This window comes from Ictalurus furcatus, chromosome 3 (genome assembly GCF_023375685.1).
Source record: "Ictalurus furcatus strain D&B chromosome 3, Billie_1.0, whole genome shotgun sequence".
Classification (NCBI taxonomy): domain Eukaryota; kingdom Metazoa; phylum Chordata; class Actinopteri; order Siluriformes; family Ictaluridae; genus Ictalurus; species Ictalurus furcatus.
In genome coordinates, this window is record NC_071257.1 from 35725168 (window position 1) to 35742845 (window position 17678).

General features: G+C 39.6%; 1 protein-coding gene across 3 annotated transcripts; it reads right to left on the bottom strand.

Moving 5' to 3' along the window:
* Positions 1 to 403: 403 nt before the first annotated feature.
* Positions 404 to 10547, bottom strand: tmem134 (transmembrane protein 134). Of its 3 annotated transcripts, XM_053622165.1 has the most exons (9): positions 10084 to 10342; positions 6519 to 6769; positions 4740 to 4807; positions 4383 to 4469; positions 2849 to 2925; positions 2593 to 2637; positions 2384 to 2437; positions 1583 to 1686; positions 404 to 1552 (listed from the first exon to the last, which is right to left on the bottom strand). In XM_053622165.1, the coding sequence occupies exons 2-8, from the start codon at positions 6723 to 6725 to the stop codon at positions 1604 to 1606; spliced, it is 621 nt and encodes a 206-aa protein (XP_053478140.1). In that variant the 5' UTR covers positions 6726 to 6769; positions 10084 to 10342; the 3' UTR covers positions 404 to 1552; positions 1583 to 1603. The 3 variants fall into 3 exon arrangements, with proteins under 3 accessions (XP_053478140.1, XP_053478141.1, XP_053478139.1); XM_053622166.1 differs by having other exon boundaries at positions 404 to 1686; positions 6519 to 6748; positions 10084 to 10547; XM_053622164.1 differs by having other exon boundaries at positions 404 to 1686; positions 10084 to 10340.
* Between the last annotated feature and the right edge of the window lie 7131 nt (positions 10548 to 17678).

Sequence of the window (17678 nt, forward strand, 5' to 3'; positions counted from 1 at the left end):
TTTCAATTGTAAATTGTATTTTATAATAATTGTACACAGAAACCCCTAACTGCTTCACAAGTTTAAAAGCTACAAGGCACAATAACGGCTCATTTAAAAGCAAATTATAAAAAAAAAATTTTTATTGTAGTGTCACATTGATTAAAAAAAAAAAAACAAACCACAGACAAAATAATAAAATAACTCTTCCATGCAGACGTGCTGGAAGTTCACTGAGCTTTACAGTGGTACAAAGTGTTAGTAGTGGTATTAGTTCATTAGAGATTAAAAACAGTGCAGGGAAAAGAAACCTGGCGCTTCATCACTTCATTCAAGATTTCTGACGAGGCTCGTCATCATGATCTTTTTAAAACGTACACCCATCTTTTCACGACAAAGCGCACCCCCCACCCCCCAACCCCCACCCCCCGAACAGCTCCTACAGCAGAACTGCAGTCAATGCCGTCGATTTAGGGTTATAAAGTTAAAAATATCTAATAAACGACGTTAAGATGAAAAAAAAGCTTTTAAAGATATCAGTAAAGTCAATTAAGAGTTGTGATTTCAGCTCAGTAGCTGTGTGTCTGCCCCTGAAACTGGATCTACGGTGTGTACTGTGCAAAGGAAAGCGACTCGGATATGAGATTAGACCCGGAAATCAGAGGAATTTTCACAGGATTTAACAGCACGATAGCACAAATACATCAAGGTTCACAAACCTTATTTCTGGCATTAGTTAACGTCATTAAACGATAATTAATGTTAAAATAATCAACACTTGTGCTAGACGATTGTTCAGATGTAAACTGAATATTCAATTTTAGATTTGACTTCAACTCTTATTAACTTCGACAGAGAGATGAAAGAGAGTCGGGTGAGGGAACGGCTGTTTATAGCTGCTATAACGTAAGTGATGACAGGACGTTCCACAACATTAAATGCAACTATAAACGGATAAAAAAAAATGATGCTGTAATTGTAACTGTAACATTGTAATAATTGGCAAATTGCTGTAGAATAAGAGGAATAAAACACGTCAGGATGTGCGGTTATAGGAAATTAATCAATTACTTTACAGGGTGGTAACAGTAGCTCCGCACCGCACCGCACCGCACCACACCGCACCACACCACACCGCACCACACCACACCGCACCATACCGCACCACACCGCACCACCCAGATGTCGATCATTTTCCCCTAACAGCACAACACGGAGTGTTTTATTTCTTGCATACCCCATCGACAACTCAATATAAATCCGCACAACAGAAATAAATGCTAAAATATTGATCGGCTGAACTCGGGTCAGCGGGATTAAAAGCTAGATTTCCACAAATTAACCAGCGCAAACATTTTGTACAACATTATCTTATCTAAATGGAATAAACCTTACCGTGTAAACAATCAAATTGATACAAGTGTTGATTACGTGAATATTATTAATGGTGTATTACTGTTCACACTGATGATTTGTTCATTAAATGTTAATGAAGGGAATCTTATTATAAAGCATTACCTATAGAGCTTCATCTCATTTCTGTATTTTGTGATTGAAAACTTAAAAAAATAAAAGAGAGAGAGAGAGAGAGAGAGAGAGAGAGAGAGAGAGAGAGAGAGAGTCACTATTTCTCAAAGTACGGCAGGTAAAAGAACTTGAATCCCCTTTGCCCTCTGACAGCACAGCTTATGTAGATCACGTGGTAAACTGTAAGGGAAGAAAAAATATACATGTATATATTTAAATAAATCAAAGCACAAAACTGCACTAATTTTATCTCAAAGTATAACACTCAAAATTTTGTTCAATCACTGTTTCATATATATGTCTATTACATATCACCGCAGCACTGTTCAGATCTGGATTGTGATTGGTCAGAAGGTGTTGGTTATAGTATTTATATTATATATGTTTCTCAGTAACATGACACGCTTCGTCTTATTAATGTCAGGAAAGAGAACAGAGTGAGGGCTGGCGAGGGAATGTTTATAGCTGCTATAACGTAAGTGACAACAGGAACTACCTTGTTTAATGGATGCTCCACAACACTAAATGTAACTATAAATGGATAAAAAAGTGAGACATGTCGTTCATGAACACTCTCAAAGGCAAGGTGGAGATTACTACGAGACCGTATAGTGCTGCTTTCACAGATCTAACCCCCTTTAACAATCTTGCTACAGATTACAAACAGGCCCCGCCTTCTCTTCCTTCCACGTTATCATCTATTACAGCATAACATCAGAGATCATGATATATACCAGACATGGAACATGTCACTTCACTCGCTAAGGCAAAATATGAACTTTCTGTACCTTAAAACTGGCTTAATGCTCATATGTGACTTCTTAATTAATTAATTAATTAATTAATTAATATATATAATGTATAAAAATAAACATACCACCGGGAATGAAGAGAAGAAATCCAGATACAAAGAAAATTGCACTTGAAACCTCTGTTAAGAAATAAAGCACAGGTGTGTTTTCCCACTATTGTAACACACTCATACACATAATCAGACATGTACGGTTACACACACACACACATCACCATTTAGCTATTAAAGGACGTGTTAATGCTTTCGATACGCAACATTTTGATGAATCTCACCTGCGTGTGGGTTTAACTCAAGGACAATGCCTGTAAAAATCAGAGCTGAGGAGACAGAGAGGGAGACAGAGCGGTCCGTAACATTCAGTAACCAGATTATATAAACTACACTCTGAGTGGGAGGGAATAATTCATGACCAGGCAACAAAATAAAAACAGTGCCTGCAACTCAGTAACGCGGAGCTGGTTTTGTTATGTAGTTTTGGGTTTCTCAGCTCCTGATGCACAGAGATTTAAACTGGTGTTTAAATCTTACCGACTCCAGTGATGAGGAGGAGGAACGAGGCGAGCACCACCCTTCTGTTCTTCTTTATTAAAGGATGAGACGTCCACCTGAGAACACAAAACAAAAGCCGCTCTCGTTAAAATATATGATTTATTCATCTATTATATTACCTACCAATTACAAAAGGCATGAGTGAGTGTCATATGACAGTAATGCAAATGTTCAGTGCTCTACCGAGTGAGTAGCTTAATGAGCCTGCCTGCTGCCTCGTAGTTACTGACCGAGCGAGCCAGCCTGCCTCGTAGTTACTGATTGAGCGAGCCAGCCTGCCTCCTATTTATTGACCGAGCGAGCCAGCCTGCCTCGTAGTTATTGACCGAGCGAGCCAGCCTGCCTCGTAGTTACTGACCGAGAGAGCCAGCCTGCCTCGTAGTTATTGACCGAGCGAGCCAGCCTGCCTCGTAGTTACTGACCGAGAGAGCCAGCCTGCCTCGTAGTTATTGACCGAGCGAGCCAGCCTGCCTCGTAGTTACTGACCAAGAGAGCCAGCCTGCCTCGTAGTTACTGACCGAGAGAGCCAGCCCGCCTCGTAGTTACTGACCAAGCGAGCCAGCCCGCCTCGTATTTATTGACTGAGCGAACCAGCCCGTCTCGTATTTATTGACCGAGTGAGCCAGCCTGCCTCGTAGTTACTAACCGAGAGAGCCAGCCCGCCTCATAGTTACTGACCGAGTGAGCCAGTCCACCTCGTATTTATTGACTGAGCGAACCAGCCTGCCTCGTATTTATTGACTGAGCGAACCAGCCCGCCTCGTAGTTACCGACCAAGAGAGCCAGCCCGCCTTGTAGTTACTGACCAAGCGAGCCAGCCTGCCTCGTAATTACTGACCGAGAGAGCCAGCCTGCCTCGTAGTTACTGACCGAGAGAGCCAGCCTGCCTAGTAGTTACTGACCATCTAAGCAATCGAGTCCTCCAGTTGCTCAATGACAGAATGAATAAGAGAGCCAACCAGCCACATAGTGACCGATCGAGTAGCTTTAATAAGTTTAATAAGTTAGTGAGTGAGCCAGGAACATAGTGACCGATTACGCCAGCGGGGAGCTTAATGATTGACCGAGTAAGTGTGCCAGCCAGCCAATTATTGACCAAACAACTCAGCCAGCCATTATTATATATCTAGTGTCTATAAAGCACTAGGAGTAGTGATTACCTGAGGAGCAAGCGAGCCAAACAAGTGAGTGAGCCAGTAGGTTAGAACCTTCATGAGTCACCTCCATTTCCAGATCATCTTCTTTGTTGACTTTAGGTTTTGAATTAAGCTAACATCAGATAACCCAAGAGGTATCAGAGCATGTTTTCCTTTAGCTTATCTTCACGCAATGATAATTTCCCAGGAACTAGATCTCACAGCCGCCAACAGTCCTGCCAATCTGCCCAGGATTTTGACTCCTTACTGATAAACTGCACATTATTTCAGTCAAATATTTAGTTTGTGCACCCACAGAAACGTGGCATGTGTCTGTGTGTGTGTGTGTCTGTCTGGGTGTGTGGGTGTGTGTTTACCCGCAGCAGTGTGCAGAGAGCTGTGTAACAGAGCTGAGTGTGCTGAATGACCACTGGGAGCTGCAGTAAGACAGTGTGGCTGGATCACTGTAACACACACAGACACACACACACACACACACACTTTACAACATGAATATAAGAGTTTAAAAACATGGTGAATCATTTTGTCAATACAATATTATAATATCTTCAAGCAGCATTATAAAGGTTTTGGCAATTATTGCGATACTGACATTTAATTTAATACCAGCCGAGTAGTTTCATTAATATGCTTTTTTCGAGCATGAAAAGTACACACACACACACACACACACTATCACACACACAACATGAGAAAGGAAGTGAAATTCTGACCTGATTTTAAAAAGGTTGTTGAAGGTGGAGTTTACAGGACTGCCCAAGACCTCTTCATTCTCCAGGTTCTGTGATTCAAATATATACATATACATATATATATATATATATATTAAAACACCTCCTACAGTATATATGCACTATTTATTTTCATTTCTATACATTTATTTACTAATTACTAGTAGACACTTAAACCGTATAAAATACAGCGCCCTCCACTAATATTGGCACCCTTGGTAAATATGAGCAAAGACGGCTGTGAAAAATTGTCTTTATTGTTTAACTTTTTGATCTTTTGTTCAAAAAAAAATCACAAAAATACTCCGCTCTCATGGATATCAAACTATTGCACAAACACAACACGGGTTTATCAAGAAAAAAATCTCTGTTAAATATAGGTGCGCAACAATTATTGGCACCCCTATGAATTCATATAAGAAAATATATGTGAAATTTATTCCTATTAATATTTTACATCGTTTAGTGCACCTGGGTGACTAGGAACAGGAAATTGCTCAACCATGACTTCCTGTTTCACAGGAGTATAAATATGAGGTAACACACAGGCCAAATTCCCTTAGTCATTCATAACAATGGGTAAGAGCGAGGAATATAACTGTGATGTGCGGCAAAAGGTTGTTGAGCTTCACACAATGGGGCGTGTCTATAAGAAAATAGAACAAGCATTGAAAACGCCCATTTCCACCATCAGGGCGATAATTAAGAAGTTCCAGTCCACTGGAAATGTTATGAATCGACCTGGAATTGGACGCGTGTCTATATCGTCTCAACGCACTGTGAAGAGGACGGTTCGAGTGGATAAAACATCTCCAAGGATCACAGCTGGAGAACTGCAGAAGTTAGTTGTGTCTTGGGGTCAGAAAGTCTCCAAAACTACAATCTGAAGTCACCTACATCACCACAAGCTGTTTGGAAGGGTTTGAAGAAAAAAGCCTCTGCTCTCATCCAAACACAAACTCGAGCGTCTTCAATATGCAGACACTACTGGAACTTCAAATGGGATCGGGTTCTACGGTCAGATGAAACCAAAATAGAGCTTTTTGGTAATAAACACTAGAGGAGGTTTTGGTGCACACATTTGCCATATGGAAAAGTACCTCATGTCCACGGTTAAATATGATGCTGGATCTTTAATGTTTTGGGGCTGTTTTTCTGCCAGAGGACCTGGACATTTTGTTAGGATACATGGCATCATGGACTCTATCAAATATGAACAGATATTAAATGAAAACCTGACTGCCTCTGCCAGAAAGCTTCAAATGGGCCGTGGTCGGATCTTCCAGCAGGACAATGATCCAAAACATCATCAAAATCAACACAGAAATGGTTTACTGACCACAAAATCAAGGTCCTGCCATGACCATCCCAGTCCCCTGACCTGAACCCCATAGAACACCTGTGGGGTGAACTGAAGAGGAGAGTCCACCAGCGTGGACCTGGAAATGTGAAGGATCTGGAGAGGTTCTGTATGGAGGAACGCTCTCAGATCCCTCGCCATGTATTCTCCAACCTCATCAGGAATTATAGGAGAAGACTCAATAATTGTTGCACACCTACATTTAACTAAGATATTTTTTGATAACCTGTATTTTGTTTGCAATTGTTTGATATCCATGAGAGCAGAGTATTTTTGTGAATTTTTTTAACAAAACATATAAAGGTTAAACAATAAAGAATTTTCCACAGCCTTCACTCCTCATATTTTCCAAACTATGAAAAGGAATAAAATGTAAATAAACGCAGCGAGTGGCTCCTCGCCTGGTATTTGAGGTTGCTGTGATCCATCGTTCCGTTGGAGGAGGAGGGAAGACTCTGCGGTTTGGAGAAAGTCAGGGGGCCGAACGTCATCTCTCCATCACGCTCCCTCTCTCTTTCCTTCCATCCGTCCAAATCCCCCTCTGGCCCCGCCCCGTCCTCCTCCCCCTCCAATGAGAAGGCATCGTCGATGGTAAACTGCTTCGCCATGGTTACGGACCCTCAGGCGCTCACTAGGTGAAGACGGATGTACACTGGGGTAAAATTAAAATCCCCATGAAATCAGAATTGAGGTTTTGTGGCTTTTATAATGAATATGTCTGCTTTAAGGTTATCTATAAGCTAGTGCTGCTCCAAAACAATAACAAAATTCACATTTAAAAGATATACGCATTCAAAATTTACAGTCTCTTTCTACCGCCAATACGGATCAACAAGCTAAACGCTATTGGCTATTTAAAAAGATGGAGGAGACACTCGATTTGTCCTGCCCTGACTTCCTGTTTCAGTGGAAATTACATCAACACATTGAATAACAGCTGAATACAGACGAATCTTCAACAGCTAATAATAGACTTAATGACAACACAATAAACTGCTGTGTAAAAATATTATAAATAAAATTAGATATTTATTTGTTAGCGTCAGACATTCTGAAAAATGAGCTAGTTCACGGTAAATAAAATGAAGAGCATTGTTAAAGTAAGTGAGCTCCACACTGCCCCCGGTGGTCGCTCGGCTTCAGTTGCAGAAGTTATTACAGCATTACTAAACTAAGCTCTAACTCCACTGCCTCTCACGTCACGACTCTGAGGTGTGTGTTAACCAAAACACACGTGCAGCGAAAGGGAAGGAGTGTGTGACAGGGAACACACACTCGACCTTGGCGGCAGGAACCACGCAGCGGAAATCAACTTCCTGTGAGCTTTACACACTCCGCTTCCTTCACTTAACTGTGTCTAGCAGAACAAAGCAGCACAACTCCATAAACGGTCATGTAGCAATAAAACACCGTCAGAATGTTAGGCTTTTAAAATATTATACAACAACGACAAATAAAAGAAAACAAAAACCGTATAAACAAAAATTATAAATAAATAATTATAAAGTATAAACAAAAAAGTATGTATAAACATTCTGATCAGATTACTAAAGTACGTATACGTACTTATAAACAGTACGTATAAACACTCTGATCAGACTACTAAAGTACGTATAAACACTCTGATCAGACTACTAAAGTACGTATAAACACTCTGATCAGACTACTAAAGTACGTATAAACACTCGGATCAGACTACTAAAGTACGTATAAACGCTCTGATCAGACTACTAAAGTACGTATAAACGCTCTGATCAGACTACTAAAGTACGTATAAACGCTCTGATCAGACTACTAAAGTACGTATAAACGCTCTGATCAGACTACTAAAGTACGTATAAACGCTCTGATCAGACTACTAAAGTACGTATAAACGCTCTGATCAGACTACTAAAGTACGTATAAACACTCTGATCAGACTACTAAAGTACGTATAAACGCTCTGATCAGACTACTAAAGTACGTATAAACGCTCTGATCAGACTACTAAAGTACGTATAAACGCTCTGATCAGACTACTAAAGTACGTATAAACGCTCTGATCAGACTACTAAAGTACGTATAAACACTCTGATCAGACTACTAAAGTACGTATAAACGCTCTGATCAGACTACTAAAGTACGTATAAACACTGATCAGACTACTAAAGTACGTATAAACGCTCTGATCAGACTACTAAAGTACGTATAAACGCTCTGATCAGACTACTAAAGTATGTATAAACATTCTGATCAGATTACTAAAGTACGTATAAACACTTTGATCAGACTACTAAAGTACGTATAAACACTCTGATCAGACTACTAAAGTACGTATAAACGCTCTGATCAGACTACTAAAGTACGTATAAACACTGATCAGACTACTAAAGTACGTATAAACACTCTGATCAGACTACTAAAGTACGTATAAACGCTCTGATCAGACTACTAAAGTACGTATAAACACTGATCAGACTACTAAAGTACGTATAAACGCTCTGATCAGACTACTAAAGTACGTATAAACGCTCTGATCAGACTACTAAAGTACGTATAAACACTCTGATCAGACTACTAAAGTACGTATAAACACTCTGATCAGACTACTAAAGTACGTATAAACGCTCTGATCAGACTACTAAAGTACGTATAAACACTCTGATCAGACTACTAAAGTATGTATAAACATTCTGATCAGATTACTAAAGTACGTATAAACACTTTGATCAGACTACTAAAGTACGTATAAACACTCTGATCAGACTACTAAAGTACGTATAAACGCTCTGATCAGACTACTAAAGTACGTATAAACACTGATCAGACTACTAAAGTACGTATAAACACTCTGATCAGACTACTAAAGTACGTATAAACGCTCTGATCAGACTACTAAAGTACGTATAAACACTGATCAGACTACTAAAGTACGTATAAACACTCTGATCAGACTACTAAAGTACGTATAAACGCTCTGATCAGACTACTAAAGTACGTATAAACGCTCTGATCAGACTACTAAAGTACGTATAAACACTCTGATCAGACTACTAAAGTACGTATAAACACTGATCAGACTACTAAAGTACGTATAAACACTCTGATCAGACTACTAAAGTACGTATAAACACTCTGATCAGATTACTAAAGTACGTATAAACGCTCTGATCAGACTACTAAAGTACGTATAAACACTCTGATCAGATTACTAAAGTACGTATAAACGCTCTGATCAGACTACTAAAGTACGTATAAACACTCTGATCAGATTACTAAAGTACGTATAAACGCTCTGATCAGACTACTAAAGTACGTATAAACACTCTGATCAGACTACTAAAGTACATATAAACATTCTGATCAGAATACTAAAGTACGTATAAACGCTCTGATCAGACTACTAAAGTACGTATAAACGCTTTGATCAGACTACTGTTCAGTAATATTTGTTATCAAAGACAGGAAGTGCTCAGGCTGTGGGTTTCCTGTAATGTTTACACCCGAAAGTTTTCTTTCACTTTAATTGATCTGACTTTATTCGACGAATTTTAATTTAATTACTCCACAATCTAAACAACTTTACGGGGATTTCCTTTTAAACGCACTTTCGTTATCATAAATATATTTGAACTCTTTTTTTTTTTGTAATTTAATGATTTTTACTGCTTTATGTGAAACATAACCTCACGAGCCGATATACAGATACCGATATTATAAACAACGGTCTCATAAACAACACCGTTACTCGAAAAGCTAACTCAAATTAAAGGAACGTTATTTTTTCTCCCTATCCTTATTCCGACAACCTCCGCAACCCTGCACTACGATTGGCTGCGAAATTCACTCTTACAATCAGTCCACCAATCATCGGCAGGACTTATGACGTTCCACCAATCAAAGCAAAGGCTGGATGACACGGAATACGGGTAGGCTAAAAACTTTCCTCAGCTATAACCGGTAATAAAGTCGTAATACGATACTTACTGTCGCTGTTTTTGTGTGTGTGTTAGGGTGCGGAGATCCACATTTACGACATGACGTTGCCTAGGTAACCGTGCGTGGAGAAAATAAACAAACTCGTTCCAAAATATTAAAATTCGCGCATTCACACGAACAAAAACTTTGGACGGAACTTTTTGCTAGTTTAGTTCGCAAGCTTGCGTGTTTCTTTCTCTGATCACGTTTTCCTTCCGGCGCGTAAAAATGGCCTCAGGATTCTCTACTGCCCCCCTGCGGTCTGGACTGGAGGTGCTACTGCCTTATTAAATAAAATACTGAGAAGTCACAGCGTGCACGGTTCTTATTTAATAATACACTGTAAATAAGTAAAGTACTAAAACAAAATAAAATAAATGTAAAAAAATCCGTATTGTAATTTAATATATAACATTTGATGACTATATGACTATAAGTCATTTGGCTCGCTGTTTGACCCCACAGATGACATTAATAATAACTGGGACTCTAAGAACTTTCTGGAAATAAACAAAGATAAGACAGAGGTTAGGGTTATTGGAAGTGAGACTCAGAGGAAAGATATACTTGTTTATTTAGATTTCTTGTCTGTAATAAAACAAAAATCATGTCAAGTATCAAGAGGTCATATTTTACAATGACCTATAGTTTGAAAAACAAAACAAACAAAAACACACACACACACACACACACACACACACACACACACACACACACACATACACGAGTGACGCCTGAAAAACAGCATGCTATCATCTGTGTTCTCTGTGATATCTCCAAGGTCTGGAGGTTACTGATTACTTCAGCGCTCTTTTATCTGGCCTGAGCGCTGCACTACTAATTGTACTAGTCTGTAAAGTGTTCAGAAAGCTGCTGCCAGAATCCTGACACACAGTGAAATCATCCACCACATTAACCAGAAATCTCTTAATTGGCAAGTTGTGGTTTTTAGGATTGATGGATGGTCTTTAAGCGTTTTCTTGTTTAATAAGATGTTAGATTTTCTCCTGCTCTGAGATCTTCTCATCCCAGAAACTTCTGTACAACCACAAGTATCTGAAATTCTGTGCTTGAAAACCACACACAAAATAACAACTTTTTACATTTATTTTAGCTAATCTTTTTTTTATTGATTTTTTAAAAAAATTTTGTTGACCATATCTTTTGGTTTTATTATCCTTACTTTATTTTGTACACCTCTTAAAAAAACTATTATTATTATTATTATTGTTGCTGTTGTTATTGCTGTTATTATTATTAGTAGTAGTTTCATTATTATTATTATTATTAATAATAATAACAATAATTTAATAATAATAATAATAATAATAATAATAATACTTTCTGAAATTTTCAGATTAATAGTACTTTCCAGTGTGTTTGTTTTTACTTCATTTGGCCACCAGAGAGCAGAAATGAGCTTTTCTCATTTTCAGTATGCCCGAAATGTCATTTAACTTCATTAAGTCCTCTGGATTTATGTCTCACTGCCATTCCAAATAGCTTAATATCACTAACATTGGCCAACTTAGCTAGCAGGCTAGTCATGTAACTGCTAGAAAAGTTAACTGCTAGTAAACTAGTTCGGTCTGTCCCAGGCAGACACGAGGGGGATTTCAGTATCGAGTCTCAATTTTAATAATAATTTTCTTTGTTATTTGTTTAGCAGCAGCCATAAAGGTTTAATATATAATACAGTTAATGTCACAACCATCATATTTTTATTACTAGCATTAGCTAGGTGAGCTAGCTAAGGTCGATCAAAAGCTGTTTGTTCACTGACATCACAAACAGAGCTCGTATATAAGCTCTAAATCAGTTTTAAACAGATGCACTGTGAAAGTCTGTCTTTTAACATTAAAAAAGGTGAAATTAGCAGAAATTGAATTTAGCGCTTTGCCAAAGAATTTTGGACGGTTACAAACATCCATGTCATCTTTATCAGCCAGAGTACATCATTAGATGAGTGTCACATGAGGGACTGAGTCCACATCACTGTACCCATAAAGCACTGCTGCAATCTGATACCATTTCCTTTTCAAAATGGTGGATGACGCAGTTCAGGGCGAAACAAGAGCAATTTTCAAACTAACATTTGGTTGTCTTCGGCTCCTTTGTCCATACATGGGAAGGAGAAACTGGCAGAGGTTTGCTTCCGTCTCAAAAATTGGTGTTTCACACCTCTTGTACGGTCTTATCTTATCATCTGATGATTTGAATTCCATGCTGTTAGTGTTGCCTCTCCTATTAATCATCACTGTTATCTCTCATCCACCAAACCCCTTTGGAAACTTCACAGAAGAACTGGAAGCTCATGAGTCTCTTCCCTTGAGATATAACCTCTCTTCATCTCCTTGGAGACTTCAACCTTCCTTCTGACAAGCTCCACTCCTCCTGCCTCCTCTCTCTTGTAGTCTTTGACCTGACCTTCAACAATATCCTTTGGCATAGAAGGGAAATGTCTGAGACCTGGTCTTCAGCTGACCTTCTTCTGTTGTAAACAGCAGCATAACCCTGCACAACATCTCAGATCATTACCAGCAGTCAAGAAAGACAGACGACTGTGCTTTTTTTTCTATTACGGTGGCAAGCGGCATGTAGTTAGCGCAACAAGTGACGTTTGAATTGAGTTTAATTCTTTTGATTCTATACCAATTCTGTGGTGAAGCAACAAATTCAAGCAACTGGCTTCAGTGAATTCCTTGGACCAATTCTATGCTGCAAATAGTCAGTTGTCTCTGGAAACCTAAGCATTTTATCCTGGTCTAAGCATTTTATCTTGGTCAGGGTCCTTGCTGGATCTGAAGCCTATCCTGCATCCTGACAGATCTACCACACCCGGACTCATTTTTCTCTCTATCAGCAATAACATAACAATAACATAGCAAGTTCTATAACATTTTTGCTTCACCCCTCAATACGGCCCCTTGTCCATGACAGCTGATAACTTTCACACATTTGTAGATAACATGATTAACAAACTCTGTCCTATCTCTATCCCTACACTACTATACCCCCTTACCCCTTCCAGAAAAGACCCTGCAAATCGTCTTGTCCAGTAATCCAACCATATGCACACTGGATGCCATCTCTCTACAATGCTCCAGAACAGAGGTGTCCAGTCTTATCCGGAAAGGGCCGGTGTGGGTGCAGGTTTTCATTCCAACCAAGCAGAAGCCACCCCTGAGTCTACTGAAAGCCAAGATCAACTGATTAAACAGGTGGAATCAGGTGTGGCTCCTGCTTGATTGGAATGAAAACCTGCACCCACACCAGGCTCTTAGTGGATAAGATTGGACACCCCTGCTCCAGACCATCTCACAAGACCTCTCCTTCATCAATTCCATCATCAATGACTCCATAAGACCTGGTCATGTACCAACTGCCTTCAGTGAGGCTTATACCCATCCTGGAAAAAGCCCACAGTAGATATCTCAGACATCAGCAATTAGCACCTGGTATCACTTCTTTCTCTTCTTTCAAAAATTATTGACAATACTGTATACAATCAATTGTCCCTCTTTCTTAGCCAAAACAACCTCCAACATCCTAACCAGTCTGGCTTCAGTGTGGCAAACCTCACAGAAATAGCTGTTACTGAGAAGCTTCCTGCCACTAGATCAGCCAAATTATCAACGGTTCTCATTCTTCTTGAAATCTCAGCAGCCTTCGACATGGTCAATCACAAAACTCTCCTGTTCATCCTTAGGATGCTGGAAATTAGTGGTCGAGCATGGTGGTGGTCTGTTTCTTACCTGGAGGAACAATCAAATCAGGTGACATGGAGCAGATCCACCTCTTCTCCATGCAGACTCTCCACTGGTGTCCCGTAAAACTCAGTGCTAGGTTTTCTTCTTTCCTTCTATACCTGCTCTCTCAATGAGGTCATATCCCCACACGGGTTTTCATACCTTTGCTATGCTGATGACACTCAAGTCATCTCAAGTTCTCTCCACAAAGGCCATTCAGGTGCTTGTTCAGTCTCTTGTCATCTTGAGATTGGACTACTGCAATTTGCTTCTGGCAGATCTTCTCCTGTGTGCCATCAGACCTGTGGGGAAAAAACTATCTAAAAAACAGACCCCAACCTACTTGAAGATACATGAAACTTCTTGCTTCACTTTGTTTCCTCAAGCGTGGACTGACTTGACTGGACCCACCTTCCCTCAAAACACAAGAAATACATGCATCAACACTCTTCTCTGTCCTTCTCCAGGGTCCCTGGTTCCATCCTGATCTTGGGTTACTGTCTGTGTGGAATATTGAATGTTCTCCCTGTGTCCAGGTTCTCCAGGTTCCTCTAACATGTGAAAGAGTGTGAGACTGTGAGTGGATATGGTGTCCTGCGATTGACAGGCATCCCTGACAGGGTGTGTTCCAGCTTGTAGCCCAGCGATCCCAGGATAGCCTTCAGATCCACCACCACCCTGACCAGGATAAAATGCTTACTAAAGATGGATGGATGAATGGATGCTATTCCTACACTCTTACCTATCTGTACTAGCGTATTCTAATGGAGACTACGATGCACTTTTGTAATGTTGTAATTTGTAAAGCGCTTGTAAATGTACATGAGAGTTACCTTACACAACTAGTGACTTAGCAAGCTATCTAATTAGTACAGTAACGAATTGCCAAAACAATATGTGAACACCTTGCTTCACCTACATTGTTTGGTTTTGGAAACCACTCCCATAACCCTTATGCTGCAAGTGCACACTCCAGACAAAGGTTTTTTGAGTCGTAAGGCGAATTAAAATTGGAACAAAGGGTGTTACACACTATATGCGTCGAATGTACATAACAATCTGTTTCATATCCAGAATCCTGGACTCAAAATAACACTTAATAAAAACACCTAATCCAAATTTTCAGATGATGTTAGCACTTAATCTGTCATCCATCATCAAAAGAAAAATAAGACACATAAATGGTTTGTTGCCCTGAACAAGATTGAATATGAAACATACGTGACAAGTTAAAATTACCAACATGTAAAATAATTTGCAAGGGATTTGCAAGAAATACCAAGGAGCAGTTTAATCGATTCTTGTTGTTGACGGGTTTCAAATTTAGCTATTAGATATTACAACCCCAGTTCCGAAAAAGTTGGGACAGTATGGAAAATGTTAATAAAAACAAAGATGAGTGATGTGCAAATGTACTTTGACTTGTATTTAAACAAAAAATGTATAAAGACAAGGAATTTGATGTTTTACCTAATCAACTGCATAGTTTGTTTTAAAAAAAAAAAAATTATTTTGAAATAAACGTTCCAAAAAAGTTGGGACAGGGGCAATTTAGGACTAATAGTGATGTGAGAAGTTGAAATAAGAAGGTGATGTGGAACAGGTGAGGAAATCGTCTAATCATAGTATATAAGGAACCTCCAAAAAATGCCTAGACATTTAAGAGCAAGGACGGGTCGAGGCTCGCCGATCTGCCAACAGATGCGTCAGAGAATAATCCAACACTTTGGGAACAACATTCCCCAAAGACAAATCGGTAGGATTTTGGGCATTTCACCTTCTACAGTGCACAATATAATTAAAATATTCGAGGAATCCGGTCAAATCTCGGTGCGTAAAGGGCAAGGCCGAAAACCACTTCTGAATGCGCATGATCTCCGATCCCTGAGACGTCACTGTCTTAAAAACCGTCATGAGTCTGTAATGAGATCCTGACATGGGCTCGGGAATACTTTGGTAAACCTTTGTCACTCGACACCATTCGCCGCTGCATCCACAGATGCAAGTTAAGGGTTTACTATGCAAAGCAGAAGCCGTACAGCAACACTGTCCAGAAGCTCTGCCCACTTCTCTGGGCTCGGTCTCATCTGAGATGGACAGTAGCACAGTGGAATCGTGTTTTGTGGTCCGACGAGTCGACATTTCAAATAGTTTCTGGACAAAACAACCGTGTTCTCCGGGCCAAAGAGGAAAAGGACCGTCCGAGCTGTCATCAGCGTCAGGTCCGAAATCCAGCGTCTGTCATGGTATGGGGGCGTGTCAGTGCCCATGGTATGGGGGTGTGTCAGTGCCCATGGTATGGGGGTGTGTCAGTGCCCATGGTATGGAGGGGTGTCAGTGCCCATGGCATGGGGAACTTGCACATCTGTGAGGGCAGCATTAATGCAGAAAGATATGTACACATTTTGGAGAAACATGTGCTTCCATTCAGAGCAGGACAACGCCACACCACATTCTATCCGGATTACAAGCGCATGGCTGCGTAAGCAGAGAGAGCGGGTGCGAGCATGGCCTGCTGCAGTCCTGACCTGTCTCCCATTGAGAACGTGTGGCACGTTATGAAGCGCAAAATAACTTGACGAAGGCCCAGTACAGTCGCTCAGCTGAAGAAATGCATAATGGTTGAATGGGGAAAATTCCTCTCGCTAAAGTTAACCAACTGGAGTCTTCACTCAGCGTCCAAACGCTTAATAAGTGTTATTAAAAGAAAAGCTGATGTTACACAGCGGTAATCAGTCGACTATCCCAACTTTTTAAGAGCGTGTTTCAGTCATCAAATTTGTAATAAGACTAAATAAATTAAATTCACAAAGTAAAACATCAAATAATGTGTTAATAATGTGTTCTCAGTATAGTACAGCGTGAACTGGATTTTCAAACGACTCCTTTTTTTGTTGTTATTTTTCAATTTCCATGCTGTCCCAACTTTTTCAGAATTGGGGTTGCACGTTCAGGCTTTAAAAAAAAAAATCAATCTACACAATGCAGCTCCTGAACTTCTCTTTGGAGCTGTAGTGGGGTTTAGGAAACCAAAATAACACAAGGGGACTGCATACGCGCTCAGTAATACCATAACGTACCAAACCATACATTTGCTTGTTGCTAGGGTGACACCATCAACATACAAATGTGTATTTAACCTGAATACCGTTAAAAAAGAATTCATTGCACAAAATCAACATTTTGCAGTCTTTGAATTTGAAAACCTGTGGTCTGAACTGAAGGAGACGTCCATGTGCACCAACATGGAGGACTGAAATAAGATTCTTTACAAGTATCAACACTTTTTTTTTTTTTTTTTTTAAGACATTACAGAAAAACACTCGGTCTTTTTATTCTTTCCAAGTGAGGCTTCATCAAATATTAATGATCATAATATGGTGCTAATAATTTTGAAAACACACTTAAACAAAAACCTATTTGAAAATATCTTACGTTGAAACTATCCCAGATTCTCAGAGAGGGTGCCAATAATTTTGGACTGGCTTACCAATGATACACAACATTTAAAACATGTTGCCAAACGTGTTATTTTTATTGTCTTAAAAAGTAACACAACAGATCTCCTAACCGGGTTTTATCACATGGACTACAACACGAATTAAACACCATTACCACACAAATGCGGACCTTCCCCCCAAATATCGTAGACATTACAAAAGATCCCTTGTAGCTTTCAGGTTTCTTTTGAAGTTATTTATACTAAGCATGGCAAATCGATGTCGTTAAACAGCAGGACACTGTACACGCTCGACGCTGTTTTCCAACACGATGTTAATCTCACGCTGCTGTTCGAAAATCCATAAGGGAAGACATTTCAGGGATTTAAAAAAAAATAAATTCATATGAAATCAT